We start from the raw sequence: 20,847 nt of genomic DNA, 5'->3' as shown, positions 1-20,847 counted from the left end.
CACTGCAAGTGTAACAAGTAGAGGAAGGCATTGGGTCTGTTATGCAGGAGTAGTTTAACCACTGGTCTTAAGCCTTTTTTTATTTTGAAAAGGGTTAAATTAAGCTTTTAGTAAAATCCAAACACTGGCATCTCCCTATGCAAGACCCATGCAAGAAGCAAGCTCACTTATTCATAACCCTGCTCTGGGAATGGGGCATGATGTAATGGTAATCTATCCTGCAGTACCCTAACCTTCTGCAAGAGCATTTATACCTGTGTGCTTATCACCAGCTGGTGGGCCTTTCTTTGCAGACATCACATCATCCAGAGGGATGGCAACTGAGAAAACATTGGGTGTGTGCAGCTTAGCCTCAGTTTCCTCTGCAGAATTAGAATTTGGGCTTGCCAAATCTGTTTCCTCATCAACTGGCCTGGCGACTGGGACTGGGACTGTAATGAATCTCTTGGCATCTGCATCTTGCTGTGCAAAGACAGCATGGCTAGGAATAGGTTTCCAGTCCTGTGTGTTCTGCACATTAGAGCCCACTAAAATGAAAGGTGGAGCATTTCCCATCTTGCTTTCTTCTTGCATCACATAAATTGGGGCAGATAATTTTGACAGCTGACCATATTGTTGATCTTTCCCCCTGGAAAGATTAGGGGTTGCCTGGGAGTAAGGAACACCAGGTCCAGCAGGAGGAAGGGAGGGTGGTGATTTTTGACCTTGTCTCAAGTCAGTTAGGCAATAGAGGGTCCACACATTAGAATGGGGTGGTGGCTGTCCTGCTTCACTTGATGCCATGGCTACAAAGATAAAAATAAGAGTGCTGGTATCAGGAACAGTGACCTCCAGTCATAATGTAAGGATTTACATCTAAAACAAACATACCTACACTTGGCAAAAGCAAGCATGTTAGAGAAGGGAGCTGGGATAGCAGACACTGTTTGGTATGTGGCTGACAAACAGCTGCAGCCTAGAAAAAGTTAAACTGTTTATGGTCAGAGCAGAGGCTCTTCTGGGTAAGCATTTGTCTGGTATTTCTGAAACTGAAGTTTGACAAACTCCCCTAAATGTTTGGGGTTTTTTAAAGCAGACAGTAGTAATTTACAAGCCTGCCTAAGCTCAGCTCTCCTCTACAAAATGCTTTGCTGAGACCTCACAGCTGCACTATTTCTCCTGGGGCTTGGAACAGGGTTTGGACAGATTCTGCAGTACCAGGGAGACTCGGAGCAGGGGAGCTCGACCCTGGAGGGTTTCTCCAGCTGGGCAAGGCAGGAGCTGGGCACATGTCACCACAGGGAAGAGAGGCTGGTGAGGGCCTCACCAAGAAAGGTGAGTACCAGCTCTCTTGCTGTTTGCGGAACTGATGACCAGTGCTTAGCCCGCTCAGCCTAGCTCCAGAAACTCGCCAAGCTCAAGACAGCACAGGCAACCACCACCATTTTTTTTTCTAAATGGAAAACCTCCTAGGTCAGTGCTGGAATAGAAGATCTTTCAGGGGCCAAGAATCAAAAATAGGGCTCTTCAGCTACAGGGCACATGTATTACATCTTAGGTCTCTAACACCTGCTTCAGAAAACATGGCTTGTTTTGAGCAAGACCATTTGGCATCAACTGGCATCTTCCCATCACCCTTACCTGCATTTTTGCCCACAGGAGTCCTGCCCAGAGCTAGCCACATCCCTTGGAACAGATGGCAGGGAGATCTAACACATGTGCACTGGGGCCAAGCAGACAGTGTTGGTACAGTAGTTTCTTAGAAGTCATCTTTACTGTGCGTTGCACTGACCTAGGTGCTTTTCCATTTAATAACCACTGATGAAGCTGTAGAGTTGGAAGCTGAAACAGGAAGACGACACAAAGACCCAAACTTTCTTACCTGACATGACATAAACTTGCTCAGCTGATTCCACTTGTACTGTAGATTCTGTTCTCTCAGGATGGCACACTAAATCATCAGCAGATGAACCTGAGGTCATAGCGCTTAAGCCCTGGGCCACATTTGAAGGCTGTTCAATCTTTAACAGATAAGCTGTTTGGTCTACAAAGGGAATGATTATTTTCTGTGGAAACTGCTCTACATAAGGTAGAACCTCTGCGTCCATAATCAGCTCATCATCCCAACACAGTGATACAGCCTCAGTGGTTGAGGTAACCTCAGCTTCATTGCAGGAAGGCACACCCTGCAATGGATCTTTAGGAGTAGGTGATGGTGGTAGTGAAACAGGCAATGGTGATGGGTCTTCCCACAAAGAGACCGAGGAAGCTTGATTTACATCATTTGTTGAGACATCAGCCTGGCTGTCTGAGGGCCCTAGTTCTCCAGCTATGGAGGACTGACTCCACGCTCCTGGTTGTGACCTAACAGCCTCTACAGAAGCATCAGCTGCTGGGACAGCAGAAGGATCTTCAGCAGCACCTTCTACTGGTGTACATTCATTCTCTGAGGTCTGAGAGTCTTCATGAAGAGTCTGCACGCTGGTTGCCACATCCCTCACAGAATAAAAAGAATCAGTGTTACCTAGCACATGGGCAGCAAGCTGTGCAGGCTCAGCAGGGATGTACACTAGTTCAGGTCCCTCAGGGGATGAAGCTCCATCAGATCCAGGGGAGGATTTGCTTTCTGCAATGGAACTGGCAATTGATGGGTGTTGAGTTACTTTGGAGCTATATTGAATATCAGGTTCTTCAAGGAGCTGGTCTTCCTCTGTGTCAGTACACTTGTCCCTTTGCTTGGGCTCCCCAGAAAACAAAGTATCTGTGTACTCTGATGTCTTCTCTTCCAGTCCCTTATTCCCATTTTCTGCAAGGTAAAAAGCACATAACGGCAATACATGAGCAACTGTTTCCATTTAATTAAGAGTGATTTCAGCACCAGCTCGATTAGATGCTCTACAGCACATTTATGAGGCTTCCTGGGTTGTGGAGATGGAATAACTTAAGGAGGGGGTTTGCTGCTCGCCTATCAATAAGGGGAAAGAAAATTCAGAGAGCAGTGGAACCTAGGAAACCTTAACTGTATTCCTGACCCTGCTGTGATGGCTACACTTATGGGTTAAAAGATTAACCCTTTTACATTAAGCACGTCAGATAAGCCAGCTAGAAGACCATGGCTCCTCTTAGCAACACCTCAGAACTCTGGATTCATAGAAGTTTTTTTAGAGGCATAGATGGTGACATTTTATCTTCCTCAGGAGTCTTGATTAGTTGAACGAACAGGTAGCCAAGTGAAGAACAGGGTAAGACAGACATGAACAGGTTTTAGGTAGAGTGAAAAATGGCTTCTAGATTAGTTATCAAGGGAGGAACACAAGAGAATACTCGTGGGATCAAAACAGCGTTCCATCACATGGTTAATAAAACCTTCAGGATTGGGAAAAAAACAACAAACCAAGTGGTTTGGTTTCTATTGTGATTAGCAAGCATTAGCCAATACGTAAAACCAGCACAGTAGCAGAAGAAAAGGTGAGTCTTCGGTACATCATGACAGCTCAGCACTGAGCTGTTTCCTGAAGTCATGACTGGATGAAATCAGAAATTATGAGAGAAACATAGCTCAAAAGATGACAGAGCTAAATCATCTCTGAAAAAAACATTATTCTTACTGCCATCCCAAGCCAACACCCACCCATTTATAATCCAGTGTCAGTACTGGGCACAAACTCACTTAACTACCTACTGATGCTACCTACTGGTGCACAAACAGTCCCAAAACCCATGCTGGCAGTGTGGCCGGGAGACTCCAGAGGAAGCCTTGCTCAAGCTTGCTGAGGAATTCCTCTCTGATCATCCCTTTTCATAACACAGTTATGTGACCACATAGTAGGAGATGGGCGACACAGGGAGAGAGGGTGCAGGAGGGACCTGTATTGGAGCTTGGTGAACATGCAGGGGTCAGTTCACAATCACGTAAGCAAACCACTGACAGGCATTCAGACAGAAAACTTCTGCATTATGCAGCCACTCTCCAGCATACTTGAAAAGTCATGGCAGTCAAAGTATCTTCATCAATGGCAGAGAGTTGGATTGAGTGCACCCTCAGCAAGTTTGTGGATGACACCAAGCTGAGTGGTGCAGTTGATGCCCTAGAGGGACCTGGACAGGCTTGAGGAGCGGGCCCATGTGAACCTCATGAAGTTCAGCAAGGCCAAGGGCAAAGTCCTACACGCAGGTCAGGGCAATCCCCAGTATCAATACAGGCTGGGTGATGAAAGGATTGAGAGCAGCCCTGTGGAGAAGGACTTGGGGGTACTGGTGGATGAAAAGCTGGGCGTGAGCCAGCAACATGCGCTCGCAGCCCAGAAAGCCAACCATACCCTGGGTTGCATCCAGAGCAGCGTGGCCAGTGGGTCGAGGGAGGGGATTCTGCCCCTCTGCTCCGCTCTGGTGAGACCCCACCTGGAGTGCTGCCTCCAGCTCTGGGGTCCTCAGCACAGGGAAGACATGGGCCTCTTGGAGCGGGTCCAGAGGAGGGCCACAAAAATGACCAGAGGGATGGAACACCTCTCCTGTGAGGACAGGCTGAGAGAGTTGGGGTTGTTCAGCCTGGAGAAGCGAAGGCTCCGGGGAGACCTTACTGCAGCCTTCCAGTACTTAAAGGGGGCTTATAAGACAGAGAAAGACTTTTTACCAAGGCCTGCATTGACAGGACAAGGGGCAACAGTTTTAAACTGAAAGAAGGTAGGTTTAGATTAGATATCAGGAGGTGTTTTTACAATGAGGGTGGTGAGACCCTCCAGCAGGTTGCCGAGAGAAGTGGATGCCCCATCCCTGGAAGTGTTCGAGGTCACGTTGGATGCAGCTTTGAGCAACCTGATCTAGTAAAAGATGTTCCTGCCCAGGGCAGGGGGGTTGTACTAGGCGATCTTTAAAGGTCCCTTCCAACCCAAACCATTCTGTGATTCCATGATTATGCAAAAATTGCTGTATGAGATCATTAATGCAACATTTGCAAATGCACCAAAATTCAGCCTTTGGTGATACTTTAAGTCACACTGCAACATCCACCAGTCATTTTTACAAGAAGAAAACTACTTCAAGTGCTGAAATCAGTGGTAGTTGGCTTTTTTAGAGGAGATCCTAAGCTAGGAATAAGATAGCAGCACTTCCTGTTCATACCTGAGGCTTCTCCTCATTGCTGTAATTACCTTAGTGTATAGCTCTCAATCTATAGACCAAGGCTGTCTCAAGTGCTGGCTAGTTCCAGGGTTACTTGGAACCCAGCTTAGGTGGCCTTTTTGAATAAAGGGGATATTATGGTAACCAGACAATGGAGACCTAAACCAGTGGGGCAGATGCAAACAGGCTGTGGGCTAGACAATGCACCGCTGTCAATGCTCCCACACAACCTTCAGGTGACACCACGTATTCCAGCCCTCACAGCCAAGCCCAGGGAGCAGCTGAAAGCTCCCGGCACTTCCGAAAGGCATCAGCATCCTGCAGAACTAAATCACCTTTTTAAAAACAAAGAGATACGATATCTATTTGCAAAGAATATGTAAGTGTAAAGTCACTATCAGCTTAGGGAATGATAAATCACACTGCAATATCCCAAAATTAAAATGACCAGAGGTATCCAGGCTCTCCTCTATGCTCATGGAGAAAGGACAGGATCCCAGGAGACTGATTCTTCCCACATTAAATAGAAGCAAGTGCTTTCTGAAGATGCCTGCCTGTTCAAAAGCCCAGAGCCTATGTGCCTTTTTCACATGACTAGATACAGACGGGATGCATCCCATAGTAAGTAAAAACTACTCGCACCCGTGCGGGTTGGAACATTTTCTCAAAATATCTTAAAAGAACAAACAGCAACCATCTTACCGCTAATGAACTCAAACTGTTCAACCAGCTCTGTTAGATCCAGATTTGGATGGTCTGAAAACAGAAGCAGAAATTAAGCTGAAGTAGGATAGCACTCTCAAATAGCTCAGCTCTTCAGAGGAAGTACTGGTAGGAACAAACCTTTTCGAAATGTGACAAGCTCTTGGAAATAGAGAGCAAAAAACTCAGCAATGTCATCTGGGTTGTTTTCTATGACAGCCCGGCTCACTCCCTCAAGCAGGGTCTTGAGGCCGCGTGGAACAATCAGCCCGATCTTTGAAGACTGCATCTTCACCCACTCAAGTTGGCTTACGGTTTCCCATCTGTACAAACAGAACCCCTTGGCTGAGCGTCTACCCCACCCCGGCATGAAGTGTCTAACGCCGACAGCGTGATGGCAGCTGCTCATCCCTTGCCATGCCATCAATAACCCTCCTCCACCCCTTCCCAAACACCCCTTTAACTTCAAGGGGGCATTTACCATTTGCAGTCACCAAATCCTTTACTCCCCTTCTGCACCTTTAGGCAGCAGGGGGCACGGCCGGGGGGGCCAGCTGACTAGGGAACCACGATATGAATTCAAACCCATGCCTGGAGTTCCCTTTTTTTAAAGATAAACCCCACCAAAAGCACCATCCCACGAGCCACAAAAGCCATTCGTGTTCAAGAAGTTTACAGGACACTTCTTCCTCTCCCCTCCTCCTCCTCCATCCCCACCAGTACTTGCTCTCTCCTCGTCCCGGCTTCCCACCAGTGCCCAGGGCCACCACACCCAGCTGGGAGGGCATGACATCACAGTGCCCTTGCGTCATCATCTGCGCAGTGTGGCGGCAGTGCTGAGGTTTGCAGCTGTCACCGTCTGCGCTCCTGTGCTACTGTTTGCTGGTCAGAAAGGGCTACAAGAAGGAGCAGGAGGCAAAATACACAATTAAAATTTATCCTTGGGCAGCCAGAGCACTCCACGGCCTGGTGACGCTGCCGCTCATCAGCAAGGGCTGTCCTCCTGCAATAAACACCTTGATTCCCGTTGTCACACAACTCTATTTATAACCTTTTTAATAACACATTTTAAGACCGAAGTGCAGAGTTGCGGCTGCCGTCGCTCAGGTCAAGCGGTGCGAGGCCGAGCACCCACGGGTGCCGCCTGCCACAGGGCGCGGGGGAAGCGCTTGCGCCCACAGCCCTTGTGCCCTGCCAGCCACGGCCTTTTCTCCCGTCCCACGCTACCACGAAACCCGTTCCGGCTTTCTGCTGCTGACTGGCCTTCAAGCGTGTACCTGGCTGAACCCACAGCGCAGGCAGAACCCCTCTGAGGAAGCGTTTCACCTTTGCTGAAAAAACACCAGTTCTCCTCACCAGCAGCAGGCAGCCAAGCCAGAGACGTTTCTTCCCGGCACAGGAAGAGCGTAACTTTGTGCTCGGTCTTGGGTCGTGATAACTTCAGACGATTCCACATCCCTCCCACCCCTCCGCCAGCCATGGTAGAGTGGGGTGGGTGCACAGACCCATCCCCTGGTTCGCAACCTGGCCTTTTAAGGCAGGTGACGTACAACACCAAGGGATTTAAACCAACTTAACAGACTGCAAAATATAGCACCTGAGAAGCGATGTTCTGTGGTGACCTCTGGCAGAAGGTCAGAGCAAATGGCTGGGGACCATACCCTCCTCAGCCACAGCAGCTACACCCAAAGAGAAACAAGATTTTTCTTTAATGCAGCTCTGTTCATACTGCAGAACCTTACGACTGCAAGGGTAAAACTCCTAACAAAGCTCAACAGCCCCACACGTAGCATTTGCTTTCCAGTATGCATTTTCAGCGGATACACACAAGATCATTTTCTCTTCCAATAGAAAAAGCACAAAAAAGGTAACTGTATAGTGCCATATTTTCAAGGTTAGCACCGTGTTTCTGAGGATCACGAACACAGGAAAATCACGGGGACAAGCCATAATCAGGAGTCTGCTGTAGGATAAAAAGTTTTATCCACCAACAATGCTATAGATCAGCGTACATCAAAGTTGGAAAACCATCATCTACCTACCCGCTCTTGCATTCCTGGATGTCTGCATCTCTACAAAAACCCGAGGGGCGTTCCAATAGCACTGAAGATTTAAGGCTCAAGCATCATTGCTGCTAAAGCATTTAGACTATCTACAACAGCTTCCTTTAGTAAGTAATGTATTCATAATAGGCCATTTAAAATTAACAGAATACCATATCACTTTCAAGTTAGTTCACTGGAAATATGTTAATGGTAAACCCACCACAAAATGCTTCTTCCACAAAAGAATCCTTAAAAAGTAATTTCTCACTGAGAAAACTTCTCACAATAGCTCATCTGTCCTGGTGAGTGACAACACAGACCATAGTATTAAAAAAGTTAAATATGAATATGCTATGACTTATGAAATTAGGCAGAATAGCTTTCCTATAGAAAGAATAAGATATACTTCAAGAACATATACAAGGACTAGAAAATGTATCATTTATGGAGTCAGGATAGTAATCTGAACTCTAGATTTCTGTATGGAGACCATACAGAAGAAACAGGACTTGATAAAGGCATTAAACATACCTGGGTGCAAAGGCAGTCATGTGGTTACTTTGAAACCATCCTCAATGAATACACACCAGGAGATAACCTGTAAACTTGCTTCTTTTGAAAACTTCCAAAATTCTAGGTCTACAAACTCTGCACAGCAAAAGCTTCAAAGATGTTTAAGTACAGATGTCACAAACAACAGAAAAAATTATCAGAGGTAACAGAACAGAAGCATAAACATCCTTACATATTTAAAAAGCCTTCAGCCCCTAACATAAAAGTGTGTCTGTCTGAAACTTAAGAGCAGCTATAGGAAAAAAAGTGTCTGGAAACTAATTCACTGTGCTGGAACCTGAATGCCATTTTGGGGAGCCATCTAGAGTAAATCCATCGTATGAAGTGTACCAGCCACTCTACTAAAAGATGTTGCCCCTTGAGCCCCAAACTGAAGAGCCTGTCAGCCTAAGAGCAGTTTGCCCCGCTGAAGGTAACTACCTTGTCCCACCATCCTTCGCCCCACCTGCATAAGTAACAGCTTCTAATGTTAAAGTCTTAGAAGATAGAGATTGGACAGAGGTTCAGCAAATCAAGGTCCCACATAAGCCTTATTTTTCTGCCCAAAAAAGCACCAGGTCATTCATTAACTCTTCATGAGATAGTTCACAACAGGTTAATGAGTCACTCTGGTTGGGGGCGCATAGGGGGTGTTCTGTTTGGGTTTTTTAACTTGCAATAATCTTTCAAAGCTTCAGCTAAATAGGCGGGAGAAGAGGACTTGCATTTTTTGCAAGCACCATCTTCATGTTTCTACCTGCCAGACTTCAGTTGAATTCTAAGTGGGGGGTTGCATTCATGTACAAAAGTCTCCATGAAAACCTTCTTGCTTTTCCTACCAAAGGTACAAAATACTGTTTTTATTTAAGGTGTCTTTATGCGTATCTCTCTGACTCGGTCTTCCCCTTCATCAGGGCCTTTGCTACAAGTGGGGAGAAGCATATGTGCCAGCAGTACAATTATCTTTTTCAATACAGTAAATATATTGCTTTAGTGAAAGACTGGGAGGCATTTACTACGTAAACATTTTTTGTCAGCAAAGTCCAACAATCTCTCTCTCCCTCCCTTCCCCTCTCAAATATCCAACTCAAATGAGCGTTTTGTCCCCTGTCCTTGTCGTGTCCCCCCCCCCACCTTTTCACCTGGGAGCCCTTCTGGGCATCTCCTACAGGTAAGCACAGCTTGCCAAAAAAATAACTGAAACACTGAGGACCAGCCAGTCCTGGTGAGCTTAACAGATTACTTGACTGGAACACCATCTTGGAAGAAGTCACATCAAAAGATAAACAACATTTTGGAAAAAGCAGCAGTGAAAAAATTAGGGGTAACAGTAAGACAACTGAACATGAACTCCCCGTGGCTAAAACACAATGGTGTTTAAAACACAGGGGCTAAGCAGGTCATGAACATCTTGGGTAACTACGCAAAGAGATTCTGAGCAGAATCAGGGAGGCAATACGCAACTCTAGTGTGCACCTACCCTGGTAACCTATGCTGGGTCCAGTTTTGGGGTCCAAATGTACATTAAAAAAATTGGTCAAAATTAGAAATAGTTCAGTGTTTAACTCTGGAAAGCCTGCCTCAAGCTGAATTTCTTACTGTCTGGTAAGAAACAGGGATGGGGAGGAGGAGTGGGGTGGTGATGTGGGGAGTGAGAATATCACTTTTTGCCATCTACTAACAAGAGCACACTGTTATAACTGTTTAATTGTACAAGTTTTGAAGGTCAGGGAAAAATAGTTTTGCAACATAGTGACAAAGTTAAGCCTTCTGTAAAAGAACCCAATGTTTTTTCCAGTGCATCTGGTACACCGGCTAATTAAATACAAGAATTTGCTTTTGCGTAAATTAAGACTATTGTATATAGATACCAATAACTCAGTGTAGAAACAGCAGGTTCTTGTGCTTTCTGAATCTCTGTATAGAATACTGTGTTTTAATTGTTCTTTGGTCAAAATGAACCAGAGCTGGAACTTGTCTGTATATTTCTATCTCCTGCAAGTCAACTTTTCCAGATAGAAGTAGCTTTTGAAGCAGTATTTTCTAGCTCACCTCAAAACATTAGAATACAAGACAATATTGCATAAGCATCTACTCAAACTGCAATTAGCAGAGAAACAATTCCCTGTCCTGCCTTTTTTTCTGAACTCCTAATTTATATAAAATAATTTGTCACACAGTTCCTTCAGGATGAAGGATCAGAGTCCATATACCTGTACTTCTTACTCCTAAATTTCAGGGGAGTCTGACATTTGTGCTCTCACCTGCCTGCAGGACCCCTGCTGAGCCAAGGACAGGTGTACTAGTCAGATGCCCCTGGCTGCCCAATTGCCTCAAAAGACAGCTAAGTATAAATTTACTACTTTAGCTTTAGTAATACTGGTTTGGGATTGCATAATTTTTCATGAAAGTGATTGCTACCACTGTTAGTATTTTGTAATGATGACTGGAAAGGGAATTTGAGTGTCCTTTTTAGGCTACCCTGCTTTCACTCCCAAGAGGTTCAATGAGCACCCTTGCAACACCGCACAGAGCTCTACACTAACATAACACACTTCCTCTTCAAACAGTTACAGAGCAAGTTTTAAATATGACTACAATCAATTGTTGGAAAGACAATCAGATTGTTGTAAATTGAAAAGCAGTTCAATACAACATTTAGGGAATTTTATTTAAGAATAAAGCATAACTAGAATATGAAACAAGCATTCAAAGTCAGAGAGAGAAGAAATTAAAGTGCTTTAGAGTAAATTAGAAACATTTTTCAAAGGTGTAGGAATACAACAAATACAATTGTGTGTGGTTTCTTTTCTTTAATGATGAACAAGTAAATTTGATGTCTTAAAATCGCATCTTAAACCTTGTTCACCCTACGGTTGATCTCAACATGACACATGTAACTCGCTTTCTAAACCAAGAGACTGTAATTATACTGGAAGAACAAAGGCTGAGGTAATTGCTGACTAGAAAACTTTGTTACAGAGTCACTTGACATCCCAGAAGTTTTCCCAATACTTGATACCATCTTGTTCAGGAGGCGACCAATTAAAAGACAAATTCGAGGAGCAAGGGAACAAAACTCATGTCCACGTTTCTTTTAATTTTACTCAGAAATATAAAAGTGCAAGTTCTGTAAATTAACAACATTTACAGTACATCACAATAAATATGCCACCTTGTGACATCTAAAAATGCTAGTTATTTATTTGAAATGATTCATATTGAGATAAAAACTGCATCAACATCAACAAAAATACCTGACCCAGTAAAGACAGTCTTAACATATTAACTAGCAAGATGCATATTCCATTATTGCTATTAGACCATGCCTCCGAGTTCCAAAGTATAAAAACTGATCAGTTTACACAAAATACCATTGAAATTTTTCTCATCACAGGCACAATCTAACATAAAAAATAATTCTGACATTTACAATGTAGGAGATTCTCCTACGAAGTGAGGAAAAAAAAAAATAACAGAAACAGATAGTTCTATTTCAGTGATGATTCGCTAAATCCACAGAAAAGCTGCAATTTGCACAGAGCTGAACTGCTATATGAATATATAGTGTCTTTCCATAACCATTCCTGGCCTGGTGAGAACAACAGGCCTTTTAGTAAATTTACTACAATTTGCTAGCTACCTCCAAGTATGTAGACCCTAGATATCCCAACACAAATCGCATGCAGGTGCTTTGTGTCCTGAACAGCCTAGTCTCACATTATATTTATGCAGTGTATTTAAAAGGAATTTTGTCAGTAACTGTACCGTTTCTAGCTCTTTACCCAGAAGGGACTGTGTCTCTGATTGCAAAACATTAAAAGTCAGGTAGGACAAAATAAGATTTCAAGTACATTAAAGCCCATTTTTAAAATCATTATTTGAATTCTAAGTAATCACTATATATACAATATATTGTTTTCTAGTCAATACTTATTTGGATTGACCAAATAAGGTTGAACACTCACTTATGACTCAGTATTACTGTCAAAGTTGAATAAAAAACCCAGTGTACTATCTGTAACACACCTAGATTATAGAAAAATAAAACTGCTTTTTTAAGAGTTAAGAGTCTCTCATCTCCTTCAGGAACTGCAACGGAAGTGTTTAACTGCTCTAGGAATGCCTTTCATAGCAGGAACTGTGTATTTCTAGAGAGAAATAGAAGTGTCTCAACCGTTTCATTTGGCCTACCAAATAGGCTATTACTTTTCTCCTCCATATCAGTCTTGCTTTAGATGCAACCTCAAAAGCAAATCAATGAAGGTTAGGTGTGGGCAAGGTCTAAAACTTTGGCAACATATTTACAAAAAGGTAAGGAAAAAAAAAAAAGTAAGCTAAGGAACTGTTTAAGGCAACCTGACCAAAGTAAAGATAAGGCTTTTGGATCACTATTTCCAAGGATATCCAGTTTTCTTAGCTTTCCAAAGTAACATCAACTAACTTTCTGGTCAGATTTCCATTCATAAGCTTCTTTAAAAAAATATTTACCTTCCTAGAATATGATATTAACTGAATATAAAACATAAGGAGATACTACATATTACAGACAAAAGTAAAAAAAAAAAGCTACAGATGAGCACACAGATGGCCAAGTATCAAAAATTCTATGGTCATAATAGAAGTTGTAAGCTCTCCGAGGTATTTCAATATCTTAACACCACAGGTTTGGAATACCATATCGAGACTTAGGATATCGTAGTATTGGTATAATTACCAAAGTAGATTTTTGGTTTTGTGTTTTGTTTGGTTGGGTTTTTCAACACCTTTAAAGGTCACTGCTCTAAAGACTCAGCAGTTTGAGTATAAAATATGTAAAATTACTGTATCTGGCATATGTATTTTAACATAATGTTCACAATATTAAGAGCAGAAATAAGAACTGCCCACACTGTAATTGTATGTCAAACAAAGGAAGTATTTGGCTGGAATGTTCCAGAAGCAGAGATCCTAACTATTGACATAATTTATATCACAAGTGTGAGCTGGGTTGGGAGGGAAGGAATGAAGAATGGAAGGAGATGTGAGGTTTAAAATTCACACATTAGTCATCATGAAGTCACTGACATAAGCCACTGAAATTTAGTAAGATCTGCTTTTCGCAGCTCAACTGTTTTTCTCCTCCCGTGCACTGGCTAATGCTTGAAGAAAAAAAAGTGTTCTGACTATTCCCAACTTCAACATTTACAGTGATTACTTTTATTGTATTATTCTAATCAAAACAGAAGTGCTCCCCTTGTCATATTTTAGATCTAGATCTATTTTAAAAGGTAAAAATCACACCTGCCAATATTGTTGAAGTAAATCATGTGTGCTTATTTAGGCTTATCCACAGTTACAAGCAATTGTCTTCAGCTTGGTTTAAACAGAATAAAAACTGAAGAGTTAAAAAACACAAGGTCACTTAACCTTCTTCCTGGTTGATTTACTTTTAGTTACAATTGTAATGTTTACTAAGCCATACCAACTCTGACCATACTAGGAAAGTGTCTCTGGCACAAGTGGTTTTTCAGAAGAAAAGCTGGTCTTCCCAACAGCTCTTTCTTCTGCTTCATCTTAAAGTGCAGAAACTGTGGGAAAGGACAACAAGACCTCCTGTCTGTCACTGTGGAACTACCTCCCTTAGAGAGGCTAAGGCTGCATGTATGCGGACGTGCAATCTGTTCTCAAAGTCATAGCCACTAAATTCCTCCTGGGAGAAAAAAAAAAAAAAAAAGCAAGCATGTAACTATTAGCCTCCTTCACTTTATGATATGAAGATAATTTTACTACTAATGCTTAAGAAGTCATGTTACAAAACAGACAGAAGAGAAGAGGTGAACTGGAGATTCATTGCATGTTGCAATATCCCCGCGTTAGCCAAAGTAACAGAATTATTACAGAAAATCCATGTTCGTGAAGACTGCAGAAAGCTTCATTTCCAACATGCTGTTTGGATCCCATGTAGTTGGAACAGCACCTAGGAATTTCTGCAAGTCCAAAAGCTCTAGAAAATCCCCACATGCCCAAGGCAGGAACCAATTGGAACAGACAAGGAGTGGAGAGCTGTCATTTTCAAACTTTCTGCAGCCAAATCTTAGTTGAAACACCTGGCAAGGTTCTAACACTTCACTAATGTGATTTCTGTGCTACGACTGACATAGAAATACACATCTATGTAAAATACATGAATGTGTATCATATACATTAATGTCTATCTACATGATAAAGTTGTAGATTATAGGTAAGGGACACTGACACTTAACATCCACCCCCCCGGCCCCAAACCCCCCAAAACACCACCTCTCAAGTGCCCTCATCTCAGAAAGATAAATTTAAAAGTGTCTTAGTTTTTACCTTGGCTTGGAGAAGTAAGGTTTTGCCTCTTGGCACAGTCTACAAAAAGACAAACATTGCATTAGAAATGCATTGCAAACGTTACAGAAAATATCTTAAGTATATGGCCTGGTCAGTCCAGAATAGCATCTCTATCTTGAAAACAAGATACTGAGGAGACAAAAACCTCTCAGATTAGGAAACTATAAACACAAATGAGGCACCCAAGAAATGCAGTATTACATATTTCTGGTCCTCTACAGAAAAGGAGAAATTACAGCTCTAAATGCAAGTTGCAACTGATGATGGTGAGCTACAACAATGCTCAGGGAAACAAATGAGGCTACAGATAAATGACTAATTGATCAATAGAGTAATTTTTGTTTCTTAACCAAAGTTTAAGCCATTTATTTACAAAACAAGTTACAGGATTTTAAGCATTTAAAGTTGTTTCAGAAACCTCAATTTCAAACTCTTAAGGAAAAATATATGTATTTGCAGATTAATATTTACTACTGAAAAGCTTATGTTTTATTTCTTATCATACAGTACATTTTTATTTTAAGCCTCACAAATAAATAATCAACTGCCTTATAAGTAGATGGAAAAAAATAATTTTTCTTATTAAAATATATGAATATGAACATATGTATTTATATTGGTTAAATTACATTCAGTGTCTAAAAGAGCTACAAAAAAATCTGTAAACTTCTTGACGTAACCATATTAAAAACCTAAAGAACTTGATAAGAACTAAGTTTACAATAACAAAGATGATTCAGATGACGTGATAAATCAAATATGTAATTATGAGTAATTTTAAAGTAAATTTAATAACAGTATGTTTTTTATACTAACACGCATATTCATATCTGTATCTGTTGCTCAGGTCTTTAATAAGCTCAGCCTCTCAGGCAAATGTGATTTATAAAACCCTATTCCCTTCTCTTTCTTAATCATTATAGAGCTCTTGCATGACACCTCACCTAGTAAATGGAATTTTCTATAAACAGCATCCACTCGCCTCTAATTCTAGCTCTTGCTTTTCCCCACCCCGTCCCACTTTATTCAAGTCAAGCATCATTTACCTCCCTAATTGTCCGAGTGCCACCAGAGGGAGTTTCCTGCATGTCCTTCATATACTAAGCGCTACCATAGCTTCTCAGTACAGCTACAAGCGGAGGCTTGTTCAGTCCTCAAACACCCCACATGAAGCACGTTCAGTTACTATGTGCACATACTACACATAAAGCAGGAACGAAGGAGTGCTCCCACATTCTCAAAATCTTCAGACAACTTCACTACCCACCACGCTTTTTTTTTTTAAGAGACACCTGACATGATCAAATTTAAATATGAACGTGGAAAAAAGGGCAGCAAGAACATTACTGGACTCAGACCTCCCTACCAGGCTTCAAGGCCCAGTTCTAAGTCATAGGGCAGCAGGGTTTTCAAAATAAAACTATTATTTTAAAAAGCATTTTCTCTAGTCTTGTCCTTTGTCATGATAATAATTTTTATTGAAAGATTTTCCTTCCTTCTTTAATGGATAGGTTCAGCTCAGATGACTAAATCTGACAAGATTAAAAACAACTGAAAACAGATTCTTAAGAATATGAGATACTATTAGCCCAACTACTTTATACACTACATACAATGATGTGGGGGTTCAAGTCACTACCTTGTAACCGCTTCCCCCTAACATGCAATCTGATTCAGGAAGTACTACATAAAGCAGCACAGACTCCAAATAGTGAGTGGTGTTACATGTTTGAGGAGGGAAAAAGCACCAGGAGTAGTGCAGAAGTTGCCCTAGTTTAAGATACTCTGGGCTCCCTAGGAGGCAGGGTATGTGCAAAGACCCGAACGATCAAATGTATCATCAACCAAGCCATTGGGACAGTCTGAAAGCCAGGTGAATTATTTTCATCATCCTGAACAACGACAACCTCACTACACATCAGAGTGAATGCTAAAACGCCAACACATACAGCTTCACAGGAATTTAAATTACTGAAATCACTTTACTTATATATTCCCTGCAATGAAACAGTACAATAGTATGCGTGCCCTCAGTCCAGCTAGGTTTCCAAGATGCACTGATGTGTGAGGTTAGGAAGATATCTGTCCTAAGAGTGGGGATAAATAATCCCAACGTAAAAAGACTTTTGACAAATACCATATAGTTCCAAATATAAGTTTGATCCCGAGAACATGGAGCTATTTTAGAAAGGCATCAAATTCTATTTGGAAAGGATAACTACAGGTAATCTTTGATCTTGAACAGCATCCAACAGGAAATTAAATATGTAAGAAAAGGATCCTAGGCATTCACCACACTAAATACCACCTGCAGACAACAATTCCCTGCCTACCCAAGGCATTCGTGTCAGGCCTCTGCTGTCACCAGCAGCAGGAACACTAAGGCAAGTGAAGGGGGAGAGGTCTTTGCGTCTTGAGGGATGATGGAAGTATTTGCATATGCCAGTATTTAAATATACTGTTTCTGTAAGTATGAAAAAATGGGCATCATGGCATGATCAGAAAGGTGGAAAGTAAATTCTTTGCGGGGGCTTTTTGGCATAAAGTACTAAATAATAATCAAAACAACGTGGTGCTACACTCATCAAAATTCTTGCTTTACTGCTTGCTGTAGGTTTGCAGACATGTTTGTTTTACTGCTAATGAAAGACACCACTAATGGTCAGGAATGTAACAACTGCCCTGAAGAATCCCAGAGAGTCTCAGGCTCTGGTTTTTATGTAAAAATAAAATCCAGTAACAACAAAACAAGTCACTGCAGTGTTAACTGACAGATACTCTAAGCTCCTCAGAATCTCCTTATAGCTCTTGATACTGAAAAATAAAGATGTTACCTAAAACACACTGCATTTCTTGGTTTGCAAAAAATGAAAGTAGTAAGTTTCTTTATGGTAGGTATAAATCACATTTTTAAAACTTTACATACATTATCACCTATAAACTTTGATTCATTGTTTGTATAGCGATATGTTGACTCCCCATCATAATTTTCAGAGTTTAAAAATAGGTTATGCTATTACCTCTGGGTTGTCTAAAAGAAGACAGCCAAGTTCATAGCAAGCATATGGCTGGACGTATAAGTTGTTTTGACGGCACAGTTCATCTTTAGCAGCTCGCTGAAAGAACTATAAAAATTAAGGAAAAAGAAAAAAAAGATTGCAGTCATACAATAAAATTGACTGATACTTAAAAAAATCCAGAAGCACCATTCAACTTTAAGCACTAGAAATTAGCCCAAAGCTAAAATGAGAATACATTAAAAATTTCCAGTGGTAAAGATTCTTTAAGCAAGGACCCAGACATTTTTACCAACACTGCCGTATCAAAGCAAAATTATTTGCTTGGATTTTTACAAAGTAATATATTGACTGTTTCAAGAGTTTCCCACCTTCATACTGAAAAAATATTAGATCTAACATGGAACTTTAACATCAGAAGTTAAGCACCCAGATTATTTAACATACACTTGAGAGAAGTTGCAGGGGTGGGGTGGGGGTGGGGAAGAGAGGAAAAAAAAAAAGGATTTAAAGCCAGCATCAGCTCCCTTGTTGCTTTTGTGAATTGCATTCTATTTGGGGGAGGAAAAAAAAGTTGTGCCTACAGATCAAAGCCTGGAGCAGTGGTAAAATTATTCTTTGGTATGTGCTCTCAGTGTCTAATAGGTCTAGAGGAGAAGCGGCAAACCTATGCCTTGGTAAGGTCAATATCCAAGTTATTTTGTTTTTTAAAGTTGAACTTTCTTTGTTGGACAAAGTAAATCCAGCAGAGCAAGAACTTTCCTGTGCTTTTTCCCAGCTTTCCCTCAACTCTTGCTCCTACAAGCTACTGTAGCTGCCATGTTCGTTCAACATAACCAATTACTTTTACAACACAGAATGTGATGAAGATATGCTAAACCACAAGATTTGAAAAGAACCTGACATACTCCGTTGATCATTCTGTTTCGTGAGTTCCAACAGCACTGAAAACTAATGGCTTGCTTAGCACTCTTACTCAACAATATTTACTGTTTAACAGAATAGCTCATAAAATTAATGGTGTAAATTACCATTTAACAACTTACCTGAACAGCATCTTCAGAATTTCCTAAGCATTTGTGTATGGCACCAAGAAGCAAATTCCTCAAACCAACAGCTGATGAATCATCAACATCCTGACAAGCTTAATGAAAAGATTCCGGTAAACAAACAAGATGGATTGAAATCCTTCCTTAGACAAGAATTGTGGTCTATGCTGACTTTTAGTCTGATGATTAAATTTAACCAGAAAAAGGAGATGCTAGTAACATTAATATAAATCAAAGTTGGTTTCTTTTAAATACAACACGCAGTTAGTGTGTTCTTGTAAGGAGAATCCTTTTCTCTACTGGTCTTTGAAATATCCACTAAAAGGTAAAGTTAAGAAACAATCATCTCCTTCTGGTGTTATGGGAAACTGGTTTGTCCCAGATATTGAAAGAAAAAATACATAGTCCAAGTTGCAAGGAGCACAGGGCAAGCAGTTCAGACAAAGCTAATTTGTTCTGAACTGAAGCCAAGTGACAGACACACAAAAATCTGTACTGGACTTAAAAGCCCAGACTAGTATATTTTGGCATCACAATTCTCAATGCTGATCAGAGGATAATGCTTATTTGCCAGACCTTAGCTGGTCCACAATCCAGGGACAGACTGTGCCTCAGCTGAGTAGTGCCCTGTTTCCAGGAAGAATTGAATCACGCTGCACATAACTGTCTCTAGATGCATCAGGCTCCATTTTGATCAAGCTTATTAGCGCCAGCTCTGTTAAATCAAGGCTAGTTCCATGAGGAGCCATTTGCACTTGTCTGCACTGTTGCTTCCAGAAAGTCCAGGATACAGGGAGGCCCGCAGGGCTTTTAATCCCTTCAAAAGGAGCCGAACTGCTGTGCCTGGAGCAGCAGAGCTCCTTTAACTTCACACTCTGCCTCACCTCATAAACCCTGCCAGACCTTAACTAGCTCTGCATTCACAACAGAGTTAAGCCACAACCCAGATAAGCCACCTACGAATAACTAAGAGTTGGCTGCATGAAGTATTTGGACACTACACAATACACAAGGCTGTCAACTCTCGCTTGTATCCCAAGTCTCAAGTTACTTGGCATTTTACTTAGAGATACATGTGGATACAAATTAATTCTTTTAAGTCAGCTTCTAGCCCTGAGGAAAAGACTGGAAACTTGCCCCAGCAAATTATACTCCAATTGTTCAAGAGAAGAGGAAGAAGGGGAAAAAAAAAATTTAAAAAAAAAAATCCCCTATCATCTAATCATTCTTGATGCACATATAAGGCACAGCGATAACACTCTCATTGTGCAGAAAATCTTCAACCGGGGATTGCTGATGCAGACACATCTGTCAGTGTCATATTTACAAGAAGCGTATCTCTGAATTTTAATCTATACTGCTATTTCACATTAAAATGTGAACCACTGGCTAGAAGCTTATACAAGGAAGATCTGCACTGCTTCTGAGCATGCAGGAGAGAAGTACATACTCTTCCCAACCTCTAAAGCTGATTGTTCCGAAGGCGAATGGCAGAAAAATAATCCTGAAATTTATTTTTATATAAGTAAATCTAATTTTAAAGCCTTCCCAATTACCTTTGGGACTAGAAAACTAGGGATCTGAATGTAACCCACTGCCATCACGCAATTTAAATGGACAAATTGTCTTCAATTAAAAACAGAACAAAACCCCACAACTACTCCTGACTCTTGCCTTCAAGACTGGTAGTTTTCTAGCTTAACATAAAAATCATGTACAATCCCAAAAATTTCACAATTTGAAAAAAGGAAGTATCTCAGTGGCAGACATTTTTTGTTTTATTTTCTAACTGAGCAGGTAATAACTTGAAACCATTTGCAGAATGCAAACAAGACTGATGGCTGGATGGAGGGAGGAGTACTGAAAACTTCATGATAAACACTGCTACCATAAACTTCATGTGACAGACATCCAAAGACAACTGGTGACTTAGAGGCAACCATGAAATGCTCCTTTCACCAGTAAGATGGACCCAGCAGCCAAGATAAACAGAACCCTTATGTCATAGATAACCTCACAAGCTAC

At 41.4% G+C, this 20,847-nt stretch overlaps 3 protein-coding genes across 5 annotated transcripts in view; 1 reads left to right on the top strand and 2 right to left on the bottom strand.

The window, feature by feature from the left end:
• Window positions 1-13,555, top strand: part of OSBPL1A (oxysterol binding protein-like 1A) — a 92,461-nt gene extending 78,906 nt beyond the window's left edge. Inside the window, exon 28 of the mRNA XM_010574336.1 lies at window positions 10,674-13,555. Within this exon, the coding sequence (XP_010572638.1) occupies window positions 10,674-10,767 (94 nt within the window). The 3' untranslated portion in view covers window positions 10,768-13,555. The remainder of the gene's footprint in view (window positions 1-10,673) is intronic.
• Window positions 229-6,091, bottom strand: CABYR (calcium binding tyrosine-(Y)-phosphorylation regulated). Its single transcript, XM_010574403.1, has 4 exons — window positions 5,944-6,091; window positions 5,803-5,856; window positions 2,504-2,785; window positions 229-785 (listed from the first exon to the last, which is right to left on the bottom strand). Exons 1-4 carry the CDS (start codon window positions 6,089-6,091, stop codon window positions 229-231), a joined length of 1,041 nt encoding a protein of 346 aa, XP_010572705.1.
• TTC39C (tetratricopeptide repeat domain 39C) overlaps window positions 13,551-20,847 on the bottom strand; it is a 36,636-nt gene continuing 29,339 nt past the window's right edge. For 2 of the 3 annotated variants that reach the window (XM_010574337.1, XM_010574340.1), the window contains exons 11-14: window positions 18,820-18,917; window positions 17,777-17,881; window positions 14,736-14,774; window positions 13,551-14,091 (exon numbers count right to left, since the gene is read on the bottom strand). In XM_010574337.1, coding sequence (XP_010572639.1) covers window positions 14,002-14,091; window positions 14,736-14,774; window positions 17,777-17,881; window positions 18,820-18,917 — 332 coding nt within the window. In that variant the 3' untranslated portion in view covers window positions 13,551-14,001. Of the gene's footprint in view, window positions 14,092-14,735; window positions 14,775-17,776; window positions 17,882-18,816; window positions 18,918-20,847 lie in introns of those variants that run through there. The other variant, XM_010574338.1, reaches the window with a different exon arrangement.

Source organism: Haliaeetus leucocephalus, unplaced genomic scaffold, assembly GCF_000737465.1.
Source record: "Haliaeetus leucocephalus isolate CR32 unplaced genomic scaffold, Haliaeetus_leucocephalus-4.0 Scaffold428, whole genome shotgun sequence".
Lineage (NCBI taxonomy): Eukaryota > Metazoa > Chordata > Aves > Accipitriformes > Accipitridae > Haliaeetus > Haliaeetus leucocephalus.
Note: the sequence above shows the minus strand (reverse complement) of the source record. Positions and strands in the feature narration are given on the sequence as shown.